The 19,301-nt window shown below is 43.0% G+C and overlaps 2 protein-coding genes across 8 annotated transcripts in view; both read left to right on the top strand.

The window, feature by feature from the left end:
- The first annotated feature begins 762 nt into the window (after positions 1 to 762).
- On the top strand, positions 763 to 9,462 carry LOC112263785 (AKT-interacting protein). 4 transcript variants are annotated; one of them, XM_024440377.2, is made up of 11 exons: positions 763 to 915; positions 1,862 to 1,983; positions 3,567 to 3,778; positions 4,137 to 4,201; positions 4,276 to 4,376; positions 6,100 to 6,188; positions 6,560 to 6,607; positions 6,928 to 7,026; positions 7,737 to 7,853; positions 8,030 to 8,090; positions 8,322 to 9,462. In XM_024440377.2, exons 2-11 carry the CDS (start codon positions 1,936 to 1,938, stop codon positions 8,427 to 8,429), a joined length of 948 nt encoding a protein of 315 aa, XP_024296145.1. In that variant the 5' UTR covers positions 763 to 915; positions 1,862 to 1,935; the 3' UTR covers positions 8,430 to 9,462. The 4 variants fall into 4 exon arrangements, with proteins under 4 accessions (XP_024296145.1, XP_024296149.1, XP_024296144.1 ...); XM_024440376.2 differs by having other exon boundaries at positions 770 to 944; XM_024440381.2 differs by lacking the exon at positions 6,560 to 6,607 and having other exon boundaries at positions 764 to 915; positions 7,746 to 7,853.
- A 985-nt stretch (positions 9,463 to 10,447) lies between these two features.
- The window catches only part of LOC112264215 (chromodomain-helicase-DNA-binding protein 9-like), a 131,884-nt gene continuing 123,030 nt past the window's right edge, over positions 10,448 to 19,301 (top strand). For 3 of the 4 annotated variants that reach the window (XM_042331027.1, XM_042331026.1, XM_042331024.1), the window contains exon 1: positions 11,129 to 11,409. The gene's annotated coding sequence lies outside the window, so the exon portion shown is untranslated. Of the gene's footprint in view, positions 10,587 to 11,128; positions 11,410 to 19,301 lie in introns of those variants that run through there. The other variant, XM_042331025.1, reaches the window with a different exon arrangement.

The raw sequence follows: 19,301 nt of genomic DNA, 5'->3' as shown, positions 1-19,301 counted from the left end.
CAGAAGGCGAGGTCAGTACAGGTGCATCAAAGCTGGGACCGAGAGACTGAAAAACAGCTTCTATCTCAAGGCCATCACACTGTTAAATAGCCATCACTAGCACCTTAGAGGCTGCTGCCCTATACACATAGACTTGAAATCACTGGCCACTTTAATAATTGGAGCACTAGTCACTTTAATAATGTTTACATATTTTGCACTACTCATCTCATATGCATATACTGTATTCTATTTTACTCTATTTTAGTCTATGCCACTTTGACATTGCTCATCTTAATATTTATATACTCCATTCCTTTGCTTTAAATGTGTGTGTATTGTTGTTAAATTGTTGGACATTACTTGTTAGATATTACTACACTGTTGGAGCTAGAAACACAATAATTTCGCTACACCTGCAATAACATCTGCTAAACATGTGTATGTGACCAATACAATTACATTTGTATTTGAGAGACCACAAGTGTTCATTGACCACATGTATTTATGTTTTTAATAAGCATTGGAGACGAAATATAGTTTACATGTTGTCAACAATCGAAGCCCGTAGTTGCGCATGCGTCGATGTTGTTACTAAACTAACCAACCCATCTCAACATGTTCTACAATCAGCAAGTCGGACATTTCTGAGTTTCCTATTTCCGACTAGTACATGAACGCGGCATAACAGCATGACTTAAGTGATAGAACGTCAGCGAATCATACTTTATCCACCCTTTTGTTATAAGCCAATAGAAATATCCCGCGGTGAATAGGAAACGCCCATCATGAGGTTTTTGATTGATTTCCGGTGTCTGTGAAATTACTTAGCTAGCCAGTTGCGGTACACCTTTTTTGTTTTGACCAGTGGTGATTGCAACGTCTTTAAAACGCACATTTTGAAATTGTTCACATAAATGGGCAATTTTTGAACAGGTACTTGTCTGAATTTTCGTTCAGGGAAGGTAAGTTGGCAACTGGATAGTAGCTAGCTAGCTACCTTTGGCTTTCAAGCTAGGTAACGTTAGCTGGTTAGCTTGCAAGCTAGCAGATCTGGTTGGTTTGCTAAGTTTGTGTTGTGAACGTTCTTGTCGTTCGTTTATCGAGTCGTAAAGTATACCTATTTCATTATGGATAATAAGCAACAATGCTAGATTCCATCGCAAATTATTATGTATACTTGATTTGTAATTGCAAACCTGGCGTCCAGCTAACGAACTGGACGTCTGGACGTATCTTGTTAACAATCTAACTAGCTACTGTAACGTAACTAAAATATCTTAACTAACTAGCTATGTGTTAAGTCATTTTGCAGAATTAGTTGCCTGCATAGGAACACGTGACCCAGCACGGATACAATGTCAACATTGCTAGTTGCCATAGTAGTTAGCTAAACAAAGATCTTAGTTAACTAACTTGTCAACTACTGTAGCCAACGGCAATAACAATGCCTTTTGGTAGTATGCGAAGTAAATAATTAATCTAACTGTGCTAACACTCAACCTCTATGTTAAACAACCATTAAACACCAGACATCACAAATGTGTATGTCTGGATTATTTCCCGGTGGGGTTGAAAGTGCTTGGCCTGGCAGAGACGTAAATTATACCTGTTTGACGTCATGACATGAATGAGGCACGACTGTCTGAGCAGCAGCATGGTCAGCAGATCAGCGATTCAGCAGTTGTCATTGAGGTCAGGTTGCCCCATTGTGTGTGTGCTCAGTAGAGGGCCTCATCAGTCATTTGGTCTCGTGTGGCTGTTGGTAGAGCATGGTGCTTTCAGCGTCAGAGTTTTGGGTTTGATTGTCATGGGGGACCAGTATGAAAATGGCTCTAAATGAATAAAAATGTAACATTTGTTCTGTCAATTGTATCCCCAGTGATGCCAGTGAATGGCACAGGCAACACTTGTTGTGGGACTGACCTAGACGGCGAAGTTGCACCTCCATGAGTAATGAACCTGAACCCTTTCTGGAGCATGTCTACCAATACTGTTCGTAAGGTAAGGGAGCGCTCTTCCTTTTCTGCACTGAAAGCCAACTTCTGTCAAGTTCACCCAACACACAAGCGAGAAGAGAGACAAAAAAACAGGATCTTCAAACGTTCCCAAAGAGACTCCCACACACTGAAAGTAAGGCTTGTGTGGTCTGTCTCCCTAACGTTTTCCCACAAAGACGGCATGGCTTCCTTGAAGCTTCATGCATTTTACTGCTGTTACCACCTGTCTTTTGTTTGAGAGGAATCTTGGAGGTCTGAAATTGTGGCATGGGAATGTCTAACTTAAGGTGTGTGGTGTCCTCTAATAACGCATTAGGCCTACTCATGCCTTTTCGCCAACTCCTTGCAAGGGACACTCCTTTGCAATCTCGTCCTGAAAGAGGGCAGTTTCAGGGTTGCCTTGTACTACCTAATGCTCTTTAAGACTATGACAATACTAGTATTGCAATATTTGACATGAAGCACACCTAACTCTATGGTCCTTTAATAACCTGCTGTATGTAAAATATTGTGCTTGGAAAATATATTTGTCTGGATGACAACTGATTGTTTCCAACGTTATGGCTGTTTTTCCTAAAAGTTTAATCTGTTTTGTTTCCTTGCCACTATACTAACACGTATCGTCCCAGCCTTAGTGCTCTGGAGGTTGCAGCTGCAACTATAGTCCAACATGACTTGTCACAACACATGTTTGTGGTTGTTGCAGGAGGAGCCTGTTGCTCCTGGGAAATCCACTTGGATTTGATGTTAAACTTCTCAACTTTTTTGTTTGCTAATTGCTAAGATTCAGTTGGGTGAAAGCTGTTTGCCATGTCTGCTGTTGCCATTCAGTGTGTTGCCTACGTACCTCAATGACTTCTGGGAGAAAGGGAGGCACCAACTTCCAGTTTAGCATACAGGCGTCACATTGCCGAAGTAGCTCTGCCAGTAGTAACATAGTTGTGACCACTCTCTGTCCTGCCTTGTCAGATGAATGGTTCACTCATTGCTCTGTGCCTCCTAAAAACATTCATTCTACAACATGGATTGTTTAATGGCACTCACTGTGTGCTGTCCGTTAACCTGAATTATTTCCTTAGTTGCAGATGGATAGGCCTTGAGGGTTTGTTGCTAATCTATTCCTTAGCTTACTGGCATCTCTCCTGCTTTGAACTAGCCTATCCTCCTCCCCTGTGCTTCCCACTGAGCTAGCATTGGTGGGATATGATGCGGGCTGTGTTTAGGGATGCTCTCTATTGGTGCTCTCACCTCCCATGGAACAAGGAAACTGATGCCAGACCAGAGTCTCTGAAACCTGTGAGGTTGTCACCACATGCCTATTGCCCAGGGCTCAACATGTGCTCCCACTGCTGTCTGTGTTGCCTTGTAGTTCGACAACAGAGCTTGCCGCTGTTTATGCAGGTAGATGTAACAGACTGGCTTGAAATTGGTCGTCTGCATTCTCTGCAACATGGTGAATAGTGTTTTGCTAAGTGGGTTAAATCTAGGCATACTCCCCTCTTGTAATAATCAATGCTACCAGTTTTTACTTCCTAGACATAGATATTGAGTTGTTAAATGCCTTTTGTTCACTCTTCTGCTGAGCAGAGATCTGACGGTGAGGAACAGAGTGGAGAGCAGCAGCAACCAAGAGCCAGTCCAGCCCGTCCTAGCTTTGGGAAGAAGCAGCTTCCCTCTATCCCCAAGAATGCAGTCCCCATCACCAAGCCTGCCTCTCCTGCCGCCATGGCCCAGTTGGCCAACGGAACACATGCCTCCTACGGTCCATTCTACCTGGAGTACTCGCTGCTGGCTGAGTTGTAAGTACTGGCCCCAGATCAAACTTTATTTTGGGTAGTGGATGTAGTAGATGCACTGGCTCTGTTTTGAATACCTTTTAAAATGCTTCATGCCTACCTCCTTTGCTAGAGGTAATCACTGATCTGTATGCGACTGGATAAGTGAAGGTATGATTTATTTTCACCAATCCAACATGTCAGTTCATTGATTAGCCTACAGAAAGGAAGGAGCATGCATCTTCAATGTATTTGCGCATAGGCCACTATGTTATGTAATTCATTTAGAGAAGCTGTTGAAAAAATGTGCTGTTAATTTCCATATCCATTTTCTGCTGCATTGATTTAATTCCATGTAACCATGTTACCCTGTGACCCACAGCACGCTAGTGATCAAGCAAAAACTGCCTGGAATCTATGTGCAGCCATCCTACAAATCAGCATTGAGTAAGAGCCTAATCTGTCCTCGTGTTTGACTGCATAATCTACACAAAGGGATCCTGAGATTCTTTTCTTTCCAGTGTGGTTCGGGGTCATTTTCATCAGACATGGCTTGTACCAGGATGGAGTCTTCAAGTTCACTGTGTATATTCCAGATAACTATCCTGATGGTGAATGTCCTGTGAGTATTTTTGTGGACCTGCTCTAACACTAAAGCTGTTTACACAAAATAAAGCATTTTCTTTGGCACATTTCAAAGGTTAGTTTGTTCAGCATTTCCTGCTTTGGTGGCTGAGACTGATTGGTTTGTGACAATCATACAGTTTATTTGGAAAGTATTCCCTTTTTTCCCACATTTTGTTACATAACAGCCTTATTCTAAAATGTATGTTTTTCTCCCCTCATCAATCTACACACATTACAAAACAGGTCTAAAAAATGTTAGCGAATTGATTTAAACTGTAATATCACATTTACGTAAGTATTCAGACCCTTAACTCAGTACTTTGTTGAAGCACCTTTGGCAGTGATTACAGCCTCGAGTCTTCTTGGGTACGACGCTACAAGCTTGGTACACCTGTATTTGGGGAGTTTCTCCCGTTCTTCTTTGCAGATCCCCTCAAGCGCTGTCAGGTTGGATGGGGAGTGTCACTGCGCAGCTATTTTCAGGTCTCTCCAGAGATGTTCAATCAGGTCAAGTCTGCTCTGGCTGGTCCACTCAAGTACAGAGATATGTCCCGAAGCCACTCCTGTGTTGTCTTGGCTGTGTGCCTAAGGTAATTTTCCCATTGGAAGGTAAAACTTCACCCAAGTCACGTCCTGAGTGATCTGGAGCAGGTTTTCATCAAGGATCTCTCTGTACTTTGCTCTGTTCATCTTTCCCTCAATCCTGACTAGTCTCCCAGTCCCTGCCTCTGGAAGAATATCCCACAGCATGTCTACCACCACCATGCTTCACCATAGGGATGGTATAGGTGAGGTGAAGAGTGGTGTCTGGTTTCCTCCAGACATGAAGCTTGGCTTTCAGGCCAAAGAGTTCAATCTTGGTTTCATCAGACCAGAGAGACTTTCTCATGGTCAGTCCTTTAGGTGCCTTTTGGCTAACTCCAAGCAGTCTGTCATTCCTTTTACTGAGGTGTGGCTTCTGTCTTGCTGCTCTACCATAAAGGCCTGATTGGTAGAGTGCTGCAGAGATGGTTGTCCTTCTGGAAGGTTCTCCCATCTCCACAGAGGAGCTCTGTCAGTGTGACCATCGGGTTCTTGGTCACCTCCCTAACCAAGGCCCTTCTCACCCGATTTCTCAGTTTGGCAGAGCGGCCTGCTCTAGGAACAGTCTTGGTGGGTGGTTCCATACTTATTCCATTTAAGAATGATGACGGCCACTGCGTTCTTGGGGACATTCAATGCTGTTGAACTGTTTTGGTACCGTTCCCCAGATCTGTGCCTCGTCACAATCCTTTCTCTGAGCTCTACGGACAAATCCTTCGACCTCATGGCTTGGTTTTTGCTTTGATATGCACTATCAACTGTGGGACCTTATATAGACAGACACGTGTGCCTTTCCAAATCATGTCAAAAAAATGGAATTTACTTCAGGTGGACTCCAATGAAGTTGTAGAAACCAAGGATGAGCTTTAGAAACAGGATGCCCCTGAGCTCAATTTCGAGTCTAATGGCAAAATGTCTGAATAATTATGTAAATAAGCTATTTCTGTTTTTATATGAATTTGCTAATTTCCAAACCTGTTTTTGTTTTGTCATTGAGGTATTGTGTGTAGTTAATCAATTTTAGAAATAAGCCTGTAATGTAACAAAATGTGGAAAAAGTTGAGTGGTTTGAAATGCGTGTATCTATTTATGCAGTATTCTAACAGTACTATTTTCTCTCCTTTACCCCCATTTAGAGAGTGGTGTTTGATATCCCAGTCTTCCACCCACTTGTGGACCCTGTTTCAGGAGAGCTTGATGTCAGGAGAGCCTTCACCAAGTGGAGGTCAGTGCATGGCTTCTATGCCCAGATCATTACATCAAAATGAATTAGGATTTAAAAATGGGTGTTTGTCAGGTACATGTGGCGTGATATTTTTCCAATAGTGTAATGTCTGCTCCACTATGTACTAGCCACTACTACACAGCCTTACACATCCCATGATAGGCTTAATGCAGTTACTACTTTTTGATCTATGATGTTACTGCTTCATGTTGTGATTGATATGTGTTCTCTCAGGATGTTGTTCTGGTGGTAAATAGTGATACAGTGCTGTCCCTGAGAGTTGAACTGTGTGGGGCTGTCTGTAGTGTGCCTTAGTTAGAATTGACATGCATTACATCAAGGCCCAGTGTTTATTCTGACTGCTGTTCCAGCTCTGTTCCTCATGGCCTGTTTCTTCAGCTGGACAATGACACAGCCATGTAAGGTCTTCTCCTCTTAAACCTCAGTCTCTATCAGCTGAAGGTGGATTTATAGGAGCAGAGCACTATGTTTTACTGAATGGGGAAAGTTGTCCAAGGTTTCCAGTGAGAATGTCAGTCTCATTATGGTGTATATGTCACACTTTAGCTGTGCACTACTGGTGTTTGAGCAGTGCTACTGTTGGGTATTTCACTAGTCTGAGATGAACCTGTGCACCATGGAATGCCTTTATGATACTTGTGTATTTACTGTGACTGGAGTTGTATTTGGTTTGCCATTATGTTGAGAGAATCATAAATGTCTCCCTGTGGACATGAAGGCGTAATCACAACCACATCTGGCAAGTCCTGATGTATGCACGCACGGTGTTCTACAAGATCAACACTATGGAACCACTCAACCCAGAAGCTGCTGTGCTGTAAGTCTGTACTTGTTCCCTTTCTCCTCACAGCCTTCCTTCTCTTACTCCTGTACTGGGTCATGCGTACGTGTGGCCTGGGTCAGTTTATATAGGTTAACAAGCAAGCTAGTCTTTGTGCTCCTATTGTGTACCCTGAAACTTCAATGAATAGCCCATACATTTATTTGCTTCAGTCACTGAACACAACCAGTGCTTATTAGATGGGCTTCTGTCTATTTGAGTTAAGTGTGTATTTCCTTAATAATGCACACAGCTATTGCACAAAATGTTGAAGACTACCAAATATGTATTTGTTACCAGTATAAATATAACAAATCAATCGCAGATCATACACCCTGATTTGGCACCATGGAGAACTTGAATTGTGGTGTTTTGATAGCGAGCAATGTTTTTAATGCACATGACTGGGATTATCAGAGCTGTGTCCATGGTAATGTCGTAAACAATGAATTTAGACCCATTGTTTATTTACTGAAATGTGTGCCGATGCCCGGCTACTAAAAGGGACAGGCGGCTGTTGAGACTAGCTGTTTAATTGAAATGTTGCAGTATTCTGAGTCTTTTTTCTTAATTCTCTGAGCTAATGAATTAGGTTGTGGCCAAGTTGGGGCAATTATCTCTCCACACTGTATTGACTGGCAAATTGCATGTATAATCAAATGTATTAGTCACATGTGCTGAATACAACAGGTGTAGACCTCACACAGTTTTTTCAGGTACGACAAGGATGTGCAGTTGTTCAAAAGCAAGGTGGTAGACAGCGTCAAACTATGCAACAGTCACCTCTTCGACCAGCCCAAGATGGACGATCCTTATGCAATAAGGTTGGTAGTAGGAAAAGCTCATTCCTGGAATTCCATTTCCCATTCTCATAGCTCACGAACAATCTGAACATTGTCTTTAAATTTAAGTAACCTCCTGCAGCATATGAAAGGAGATGCAATAAATGGTTGAGAATTTGTTTCTCTTAAGTGTTATTTTTTTATGCTAATTTTTCCAGTTTCTCTTCATGGAACCCAGCGATCCACGACGAGGCGAAGGAACGGATGTTCACACATAAAGTGAGTCTTCTAAACCCCAGCAGTGTGCTTTTCAGACTTATGTAAAAGGACACAAAGCTCTGAGTCTGTCTGCTATGGTCCAAGGACAGGTTCCCTCTGAGCTCACTCCCAAAAGAGGCTTGTTTACTTGAATGAGAGCCAGCAGGGCTGTGATTGGTCAAGCTGTGTGAGCGGCCATTTGTTTCCATGGTGCTAGTTGAACAGTGTGGTAATGTGTGTCTGTTATTCTAGAGACGGCCTGAGGATCACCAGAAGGGGCTGCAGGTGTCAGGACTGTCTTGGGTGAAGCCCGGATCCACACAACCCTTCAGCAGAGACGACAACCCTCCCCTGAGCTGAGCTGAACCTGCAGTCCTAGTCAGCAACCACTAGCGGAAGATGCAGAGCAGAATGCCACGCAACAGACTAGCTTCAGCAGCCGTTCAGTCGTTTGAATAGGAACTGAACAGGTTGAATGGACTTAATTTTACATTTCAACACTTGCACTCAGCTTTAAAAGAATTATAGGCATATTGTGCTCAAACAGCTATAGAACAAAATGTGTGTTATGTTAGTCAACCAGTTGTCATTGTTGATTCACTAAGTAACACTGGCTATAATGCAATCAGCGCTTTTCCCTTTATTTTCTTCTCTGCTCTTTGCACATGCTTGGGTTTGGTCTATGAAGATAACCACTCAAAGCTGGTTGGAAGGTGAGAATAAAAATGTGCATTAATTATAGGTATACTGTATGAGTGGACTATGGATTCATGACCGCTTGTTAAGGTGTGTTCAGGACAGTTAATTATTGGGACTTGGAATGTTTTTCAATGACTTCAGACTGAAGATGGACTCCAACCTTGGGTATCATTTTTTTCCCCCAAACATATTTGACTGAAATAAAATTAAACCAACACTACATTTTTGGGGTGGGGGGGAATTTGCATCCTTTTAGAATATGGTTTGGTATCTTTTATTTCCTTACTGTGTAAACTACAGGCAAGCTGGGTAATATATATTGCAGGTATGGTTTTAATGAATATGCTAAGTTAAATCACGGCTATCTTTACGTTGCTTTTAAATAATTTTGAATGTTCTATTTACCCTTATTGAGCTGATTAAAGGTTTGTCTAAATAAAAATGTGCTGTGGGAATGGCAGCCCTCAACAGACATTGTTTTGCTCAAGCTTTTGGCTACTTGGCACTATATTGCTGTGAAATGAAGTAAACACATGCTGTCTGGACTGTTGAATTTGGTAAAACAATGCATATGTGGACTTCTCATTTTAATGTTCCTACATGGAACAATCTTCAGTCAACAGTTTACGCTGTATAGGTAGTGAGTTTGGAAAGCTTTTCTTTGAAAGGAAATAAACATGACAATGCATACCAATGACTGTTTTAAATTGAGCCTTTATATAACTATGTAAGTCAGTTGAGAACAAATTCTTATTTACAATGACTGCATACCCCGGATGGTGCTGGGCCAATTGTATGCTGCCCTGTGGGACTCCCAATCATAGATGATACAGCCTGAAATCAAACCAGTGTCTCGTGACACCTCAAGCCCTGAGATGTAGTGCCTTGGACAGCTGTGATGTACATGTATATAGTGATTAAGGTTTGAGGTAAGCACTGTTTGCCATTGACAAGCTGTGGAGATCTAAGTAGCCTTTATTCATCACAGAAGGGTGTGTGGGTCATGTCGCACGACGTGTTAGAGCTCAATTTGGCCTTTGTGACTCTAGACTCCGCAAATGCGTGACACCATCCATACGGCGCTTATAAACCATATTTTCAGATCAAGCATACATTTGCTCTTAATAAATCAGCTAAACAGGTTGATAACCAGGGGTGAACTGAACATAACTTTCCCCAGTAATACTTTCTGAAATGAAGGCATGTTCTTTGATTTAACTTTCAGAATAATCAAAAGGAGCGAGTTGAAGTATGTGTGAAAAATCTGGTTGGATCTCATAGATTTTAGAAAACCTTTCCACTATTTCTGATCTCATGCTGTCAGGCATAGATTTATGGTTCACGTCAAGACCATACTGATTTGGTTTAGCAGTACTGTCAAGAGCCTCTGGGGGTCACAACACACTAACGATTGCCATGTTATTTTCCAACTATCTCGCCTGTCAGAGTCAACATTATCCGGGAGACTACAGGTTTGTGTTATCAAAGTAAAACCTCCGCGGATTGGCTTCAGATCTACCGCGGCCATCTTGTGTGTCATGCCTTTATAACCAATTTTGTCTAATATTTGTCATTTTATTTTTACATAGGAGTTATGGCACAAAATTGAAAATGAAATTTGTCCATGTGGAACCGGCTCCAAGTGTAATCTGAGATAAAAATTGAACGACTCCTCAATTGTCCAATCAGAGAGCAAGTAACTGATATGCAAATTGTGTCATCATCGATTCGTCACGTCAGCAGCAGTGGAACGGCTGTGGTCAACTAGTTTTAACTTCGCTCTTATAATTTTCAGTCAACGGATTTTGCGTCACTTCGGTAAGTAATAAAATAATTTTCTCGTCATAAATAGAAAGTATTGGCTCCATACAGAGCTTTGAACTCTGGGAGCAAACCGTCATTCTAATGACTGAGAGACAGTGACGCTCAGCTGTGGTCACTAACGTTACGTTAACAGTGAGAATCCCGGTCTGAAAAGCACCCAACTAGCTAACTACAATATCAGTCAAATGGCTCGCGGAACATTGTGAGTTATCCCATTTCCATAATGATTCTCCAGAGTTCGAATTATTGCATTCGTGTTACTAAAGTTATTGAAGGCGCTTCTGAACTGACAGCGACCCGCTGTGATGGGGTACGAGTCTCGAGCCAGCTCAGCATCGTTACCATGAATGTGCATGCAGAGGGTAAAGTGATATCAGTCGTGGGGTCTCAACGAAACTCGGTCGGGTCCATCAACAACTGGTTGAATTGTCTGTGGTCAATCTATTGCATTGTTCTTAATGAATGACTGTCGACCCCCATCCAGCTCTTCCCTCCTCTCCTACTCAGCAGAGGCGTCACGACACCACTGAAGTCGAGAGGAGAGGGGCTTGGATGAAAGACAAGTGGGGACACGTGTACGATTCGAGTCTCGAGAAGAACAGATGGTGGGAAAAAATCCCTAAGGCTTGCCACCTGACTTTCAGATTCAGAAAGTTAAGATTCAGCTAATTTCTCTAACTAGGTAGCTAGCTACCTGTTGTGACAGGGAAACACATCGAGTGCCAAGCAGCCTTTTACTAGGAGGTGCAGCAAGGCTATTGTGAAGATTCGATGCTCAGATAGCCACGAGCCATAGCTGCATTCAGAGGATGCTGAGGTTAGTGGCCATTACAGACGGGCTTCTTTCTATCATGGGTTCATTGTTACAGATTCTCGCTGTGCCACATAAACCAGGTGTGGTTAATTGAGGGATTCTAGAACCTATTCTAAAGTAAAATTCAACAATGCAATACGATACTTATTAACCTTTCTGACTTCGTAATAATACTGTTATTCTTGGGATTATTCTTATTTAGCGTCTTTACAAACGAGTGTAATCAGCAGCCAGTTGATTAAAGTCGATTGATGATTATCATGGATGTCCGTTGCACGTAGATGTAGTTTGTGCAAATTCTATTTTGATTTCTGAATCCATGATGGAGTTGGATCGTCGACAGACGACGGGTTTGTGAGTTTGGACAGTTTGATGCTGTATTGTTTCTGTCTCTATGTCGTTATTGTGGCTGCACTTGTTATTTGTATTTTTGTTGTTGTTGAGGGTGCTTAGATAAGTCACCAGGACTCTGAAATCGACGACGCCTATTTATTTGTTGTGTATAGTGGGTTGGCGATATCATGCTACTTGAGGCAAAGAGGCATAGACTCATGATAAACAAAGAAAGAAGCAAGCGGCAGGCATGCAGAGGTAGCTAGCCCACTGGGCACAGACTTCAATTCAACGTCTATTCCACGTTGGTTCAACGTCATTTCATTGAAATGACGTGTAAACAACGTTGACTCAACCAATGTGTGACTAGTGGGAGGAGGCTAAATGTAAGCAGGAAGCGCAGCAAAACACGAATGCATTTATATTACACTGACTATAGTGGGACCTGTTGAATGTGCTCTGGAATGGCCTTGATCAGTGAAATTAATCTCCATTGTCCAATGCTGTTTTTTTAACCAAATAAAAGTTTATTCAGGTGGGGGATCTTTCGTTATTGGTGGGCTGGTTATTACCCAATACTTTGAGGGTAGAGCCTACAGATAAACCAGCCAAACAAATAGTCTACATTCGATTTGGCTATGAATTCTGTTTTACATTTTAAAGTGGGTTTCACTCTTAACTCCAGATATTAACTAGAGCTAGTTTCACTGCAGATCTGGGTTCAACATCAATTTAAAGACTTTCAAGACTGCATAAAGTCTTCATAAGACCTACATAGATACTTCACAACCCTAGCATTTATAAGCAAAGTCATAGCCTACCTACTACATGTAATTCCCCCCCAAAACTGCCTGAAACTAGATCCTCAACATTCTGGTCATGATGAGAATAAAAATAAAATATATGTCTGGATCTTATGCATTGTTCAACCAATCAAGTAAATGTGAAGGAGGAGTTAATTTGGAGTGTCACCTTGTTAATGGAAGGGCAGTCCTGTCACAGGCTCTCTCTTCCATTTCCCCTGAAAACCGGAATTTATGGTTGTTGGCAACTCCGCTAAGGCTGCACTCTAGGGTAGTGCTATTTATAAACTGATTGACAGACGTTGGTTAAATTATTTGAATTGCATTTCCTATTTTTTTCTTCATCGTTGAGCTCAATGATCACATTGCACACTTTCTCTAGAGATAAATCAGATCCAGCCTGGACTGTGCGATGTAGTAGGGAGTTGTTGTTTCCAACAGGTCAATATTGGACATAGTTTAGCACATAAAATGTGGAAATTAACTAAAATTACCATAATCCATTACACATCTACTCGTCCAGTCTGTGTTTCTTTCATGCCTGCTACAGAAGAGACAGAAGAATGCGTGATTGTGAAGTGATATAGAGAGCAGCTGTTGCAGTATCTCTACCTGAAAATACATGATCTAAGTCATTGATAGTTGGTGTTCAGCAGTCATAAAAGTATGTCTTGTTTACTTTGAAGAACTACAAAATGGTGATTTTGTCAGACAGCATATGTAGCAACTCTATAGAGATGATGATGACTTGGAATAAAATAATAAAGCCATCAAATTAAACAAATGTAATATACACAATAAGTTAAATATTTTTGGAAAGCAAACTGGCGCTAACCAGAATAGAAAGAGGAATGGGAGGCCCCGGTGGACAACTGAGCAAGAGGACACAGGTCCTCAACTGGCAGCCTAGAAGGCCAGCATCCCGGAGTCGCCTCTTCACTGTTGACGTTGAGACTGGTGTTTTGCGGGTACTATTTAATGAAGCTGCCAGTTGAGGACTTGCGAGGCGTATGTTTCTCAAACTAGACACTCTTCGTATTGTCTGAGATCCCTAAATTATGGAAAGCTGCCACGGTCATCCCCCTCTTCAAAGGGGGTGACACTCTAGACCCAAAACTGTTACAGATCTATATCTATCCTACCCTGCCTTTCTAAAGTCTCCGAAAGCCGAGTTAACAAACAGATCACCGACCATTTCGAATCCCACCGTACCTTCTCCGCTATGCAATCTGGTTTCAGAGCTGGTCACGGGTGCACCTCAGCCACGCTCAAGGTCCTAAATGATATCATAACCTCCATCGATAAAATACAATACTGTGCAGCCATATTCATCAACCTGGCCAAGGCTTTCGACTTTGTCAGTCACCGCATTCTTATCGGCAGACTCAACAGCCTTGGTTTCTCAAATGACTGCCTCGCCTGGTTCACCAACTACTTCTCAGATAGAGTTCAGTGTGTCCAATCGGAGGGCCTGTTGTCCGGACCTCTGGCAGTCTCTATGGGGCTGCCACGGGGTTCAATTCTCAGGCCGACTCTTTTCTCTGAATACATCAATGATGTCACTCTTGCTGCTCGTGATTCTCTGATCCACCTCTACGCAGATGACACCATTCTGTATACCTCTGGCCCATCTTTGGACACAGTGTTAACAAACCTCCAGACGAGCTTCAATGCCATACAACACTCCTTCCGTGGCCTCCAACTGCTCTTAAATGCAAGCAAAACTAAATGCATGCTTTTCAACCGATGGCTGCCCGCACCCGCCTGCCCGTCTAGCATCACTACTCTGGACGGTTCTGACTTAAAATATGTGGACAACTACAAATACCTAGGTGTCAGGTTAGAGATGTAAACTCTCCTTCCAGACTCACATTAAGCATCTCCAATCCAAAATCAAATCTAGAATCGGCTTCCTATTTCACAACAAAGCATCCTTCACTCATGCTGCCAAACATATTCTTAAAACGGACTATCCTACCAATCCTTGACTTTGACGATGTAATTTACGAAATAATCTCCAACACTCTACTCAGCAAATTGGATGTAGTCTATCACAGTGCCATCCGTTTTGTCACCAAAGCACCATATACTACCCACCACTACGACCTGTATATGTTCTCTTTGGCTGGCCCCCCTTGCCTTTAAATTGTTTAACATGTGTCAAATGTTTCAGGTAGCCTTCCACAAGCTTCCCACAATAAGTTGGGTGAATTCTGTCCCATTCCTCCTGACAGAGCTGATGTAACTGAGCCAGGTTTGTAGGCCTCCTTGCTCACACACGCTTTTTCAGTTCTGCCCACAGATTCTTTTGTAGGATTGAGGTCAGGGCTTGTGATGGCCACTCCAATACCTTGACTTTGTTGTCCTTTAGCCATTTTGCCACGACTTTGAAAGTATGCTTGGGGTCATTGTCCATTTGGAAGACCCATTTGTGACCAAGCTTTAACTTCCTGACTGATGTCTTGAGATGTTGCTTCAATATATCCCCAAATATTCCTGCCTCATGATGCCATCTATTTTGTTAAGTACACCAGTCCCTCCTGCAGCAAAGCACCCTCACAACATGATGCTGCCACCCCTGTGCTTCACGGTTGGGATGGTGTTCTTCTCTTGCAAGCCTCCCCCTTTTTCCTCCAAACATAACAATGGTCATTATGGCCAAACAGTTCTATTTTTGTTTCATCAGACCAGAGGACATTTCTCCAAAAAGTACGATCTTTGTCCCCATGTGCAGTTGCAAACCGTAGCCTCTCTTTTTTATGATGGTTTTGGAGCAGTGGCTTCTTCCTTGCCTTTCAGGTTATGTCGATACAGAACTTGTTTTTACGATGGATATAGATATTTTGTGCCTATTTCCTCCAGCATCTTCACAAGGTCCTTTGCTGTTGTTCTGGGATTGTTTTGCACTTTTCGCACCAAAGTACATTCATCTCTAGGGGACAGAACGCGTCTCCTTCCTGAGCGGTATGACGGCTGCGTGGTCCCATGGTGTTTATACTTGCGTACTATTGTTTGTACTGATGAACGTGGTACCATTAGGCGTTTGGAAACTGCTCCCAAGGATGAACCAGACTTGTGGAGGTCTACAATTTTTTTTCCGAAGTCTTGGCTGATTTCTTTTGATTTTCCCATGATGTCAAGCAAAGAGGCACTGAGTTTGAAGGTAGGACTTGAAATACATCAACAGGTGCACCTCCAATTGACTCAAATTATGTCAATTAGCATATCAGAAGCTTCTAAAGCCATGACAATTTACTGAAATTTTCCAAGCTCTTTATTAAAGGCACAGTTAACTTAGTGTATGTAAACGTCTCTGACCCACTGGAATTGTGATACAGTGAATTATAAGTGAAATAATCTGTCTGTAAACAATTGTTGGAATAATTCCTTGTGTCATTGTCACGATTGTCGGAATAATTATCGGAACAAACTACAGTGCGATATGGTTTCCACATAACATTTATTTGAAAATGCACAAAACAACAAAGAAAGAACGAAACAAACAATGAACCGTTACCATAGAGGTGCTACATGCACTCACTCAAAACAATATCCCATAAAACACAGGTGGAAAAAATGCTACTTAAATATGATCCCCAATTCGAGACAACGATAGCCAGCTGCCTGTAATTGAGAATCATACCAAGCACCAAAATACATAGAAAATAATATAGAAAACCCCGCAGTCACGCCCTGACCTACTATACCATAGAAAAACAAAGGCTCTCTATGGTCAGGAGGTTCCGGACTGTGGACCGTCTCAGGAGGTTCCGGACTGGGGAGGCGCACTGGGGGCCTGATGCGTGGGGCCGGTACAGGTGACACCGGACTGGTGACATGCACCTCAGGGCAAGTGTGGGGAGCAGGCACAGGACGTACCTGACTGGGGACATGCACTTCAGGGAGAGTGCGAGGAGCAGGCACAGGATGTACCTGACTGGGAACACGCACTTCAGGGAGAGTGCGAGGAGCAGGAACAGGACGTACCTGACTGGGAACACGCACTTGAGGGAGAGTGCGAGGAGCAGGCACAGGACGTACCTGACTGGGAACACGCACTTGAGGGAGAGTGAGAGGAGCAGGCACAGGACGTACCTGACTGGGAAGGCGCACTTGAGGGAGAGTGCGAGGAGCAGGCACAGGACGTACCTGACTGGGAAGGCGCACTTGAGGGAGAGTGCGAGGAGCAGGCACAGGACGTACCTGACTGGGAAGGCGCACTTGAGGGAGAGTGCGAGGAGCAGGCACAGGACGTACTGGACTGGGAAGGCGCACTTGAGGGAGTGTGAGGAGCAGGCACAGGACGTACCTGACTGGGAACACGCACTTGAGGGAGTGTGAGGAGCAGGCACGGGACGTACCGGACTGGGAAGGTGCGCTTGAGGGAGTGTGAGGAGCAGGCACAGAACGTACCAGACTGGGAAGGTGCACTTGAGGGAGAGTGCGAGGAGCAGGCACAGGACGTACCGGACTGGGGACACTCACTTCAGGGAGAGTGCGAGGAGCAGGCACAGGACGTACCGGACTGGGGACACTCACTTCAGGGAGAGTGCGAGGAGCAGGCACAGGACGTACCGGACTGGGGACACTCACTTCAGGGAGAGTGCGAGGAGCAGGCACAGGACGTACCGGACTGGGGACACTCACTTCGGGGAGAGTGCGAGGAGCAGGCACAGGATGTGTACCGGACGTGGTACACGCACTTCAGGGAGATTGCGAGGAGGAGACACATGACGTACCGGACTGGAGAGGTGCACTTGAGGCCAAAAGAGTGGAACAGGCACAGGTTGCACCAGACTGCTAACCGGATCCTCTGGTTGGATGTTGAGCAGAACACACTTGCACAACATCTCTCTCATCTCACTCTCTCCCAACTTCGCCATTACCTCCCTGACAGTCTCTGGCTCTTCCCTCTGCTCAGCCGCCAGCTCCATGTGCCACCCCCCCCCGTTGTAACCGTTGTTACTTAAATATGATCCCCAATTAGAGACAACGATAGCCAGCTGCCTCTAATTGGGAATCATACCAAGCACCAACATAGAAAAACTAAACTAGAATCCCACATAGAAGACATAGAAGAAGATACTTATTTCCCACCATAATTTGCAAATAAATTCATAGAAAAATCCTACAATGTGATTTTCTGGATTTTTTTTCTCATTTTGTCTGTCATAGTTGAAGTGTACCTATGATGAAAATTACAGGCCTCTCTCATCTTTTTAAGTGGGAGAACTTGCACAATTGGTGGCTGACTAAATACTTTTTTGCCTCACTGTTTCTCCCTCCCTAACTTTAAGCATCAGCTGTCAGAGCATCTTACCGATTGCACCTGTATATAGCCCATCGTAAAATAGCCCACCCAACTACCTCATCCCCATGTTGTTATTTAAAAATAAATATTTTGCTCCCTGGTATCTCTACTAGAGGTCGACCGATTAATCGTAATGGCCAATTAATTAGGGACGATTTCAAGTTTTCATAACAATCGGAAATCGGTATTTTTGGGCGCCGATTTGCCCCAATTTTTTTTTCATTTTTATTTGTTATGACTTTGTCAGCTCGGGGGACCCAATCTTGCAACCTTACAGTTAACTAGTCCAACACAATAACGACCTGCCTTTCTCTCGTTGCACTCCACAAGGAGACTGCCTGTTACGCAAATGCAGTAAGCCAAAGTAAGTTGCTAGCTAGCATTAAACTTATTAAATCTTATAAAAAAACAATCAATCATAATCACTAGTTAACTACACATGGTTGATAATATAACTAGATATTATCTAGTGTGTCCTGTGTTGCATATAATCTGACTGAGCATACAAGCATACAAGTATCTAAGTATCTGACTGAGCGGTGGTAGCCAGAAGCAGGCGTGTAAACATTCATTCAAACAGCACGTTTGTGCGTTTTGCCAGCAGCTCTTCGTTGTGCGTCAAGCATTGCGCTGTTTATGACTTCAAACCTATCAACTCCTGCGATGAGGCTGGTGTAACCAAAGTGAAATGGCTGGCTAGTTAGCGCGCGCTAATAGCGATTCAAACTTCACTCACTCTGAGCCTTGGGTGGATGTTTCTCTTGCTCTGCATGGGTAACGCTGCTTCGATGTGGTGGCTGTTGTCGTTGTGTTGCTGGTTCGAGCCCAGGGAGGAGCGAGGAGAGGGACGGAAGCTATACTGTTACACTGGCAATACTAAAGTGCCTATAAGAACATCCAATAGTCAAAGGTTAATGAAATACAAATGGTATAGAGGGAAATAGTCCTATAATAACTGCAACCTAAAACGTCTTACCTGGGAATATTGAAGACTCATGTTAAAAGAAACCACCAGCTTTCATATGTTCTCATGTTCTGAGCAAGGAACTGAAACGTTAGCTTTCTTACATAGCACATATTGCACTTTTACGTTCTTCTCCAACACTTTGTTTTTGCATTATTTAAACCAAATTGAATATGTTTCATTATCTACTTGAGGCTAAATTGATGTTATTGATGTATTATATTAAGTTAAAATAAGTGTTAATTCAGTATTGTTGTAATTGTCATTTATTACAAATACAGAAAAAAAAGAAGTAAAAAAAACAAAAAAAACGTCCGATTAATCGGTATCGGGGTTTCTTGGTCCTCCAATAATCGGTATCGGCGTTGAAAAATCATAATCGGTTGACCTCTAATCTCTACTTGCACATTCATCTTCTGCACATCTATCACTCCAGTTTTTAATTGCTAAATTGTAATTATTTAGCCTCTATGGCCTATTTATT

The sequence above is a fragment of the Oncorhynchus tshawytscha genome, linkage group LG12 (genome assembly GCF_018296145.1).
Source record: "Oncorhynchus tshawytscha isolate Ot180627B linkage group LG12, Otsh_v2.0, whole genome shotgun sequence".
Classification (NCBI taxonomy): domain Eukaryota; kingdom Metazoa; phylum Chordata; class Actinopteri; order Salmoniformes; family Salmonidae; genus Oncorhynchus; species Oncorhynchus tshawytscha.
This window is presented reverse-complemented; position numbering and strand designations above follow the sequence as displayed.

Coding starts and splice junctions, on each gene's coding strand:
- LOC112263785 (XM_024440377.2), top strand. CDS start 1,936: ATGAACCTGAACCCTTTCTGGAGCATGTCTACCAATACTGTTCGTAAG. Junction 4,202..4,275: donor ATCCTACAAATCAGCATTGA/GTAAGAGCCTAA, acceptor TTTTCTTTCCAG/TGTGGTTCGGGGTCATTTTC. Junction 7,027..7,736: donor AACCCAGAAGCTGCTGTGCT/GTAAGTCTGTAC, acceptor GACCTCACACAG/TTTTTTCAGGTACGACAAGG.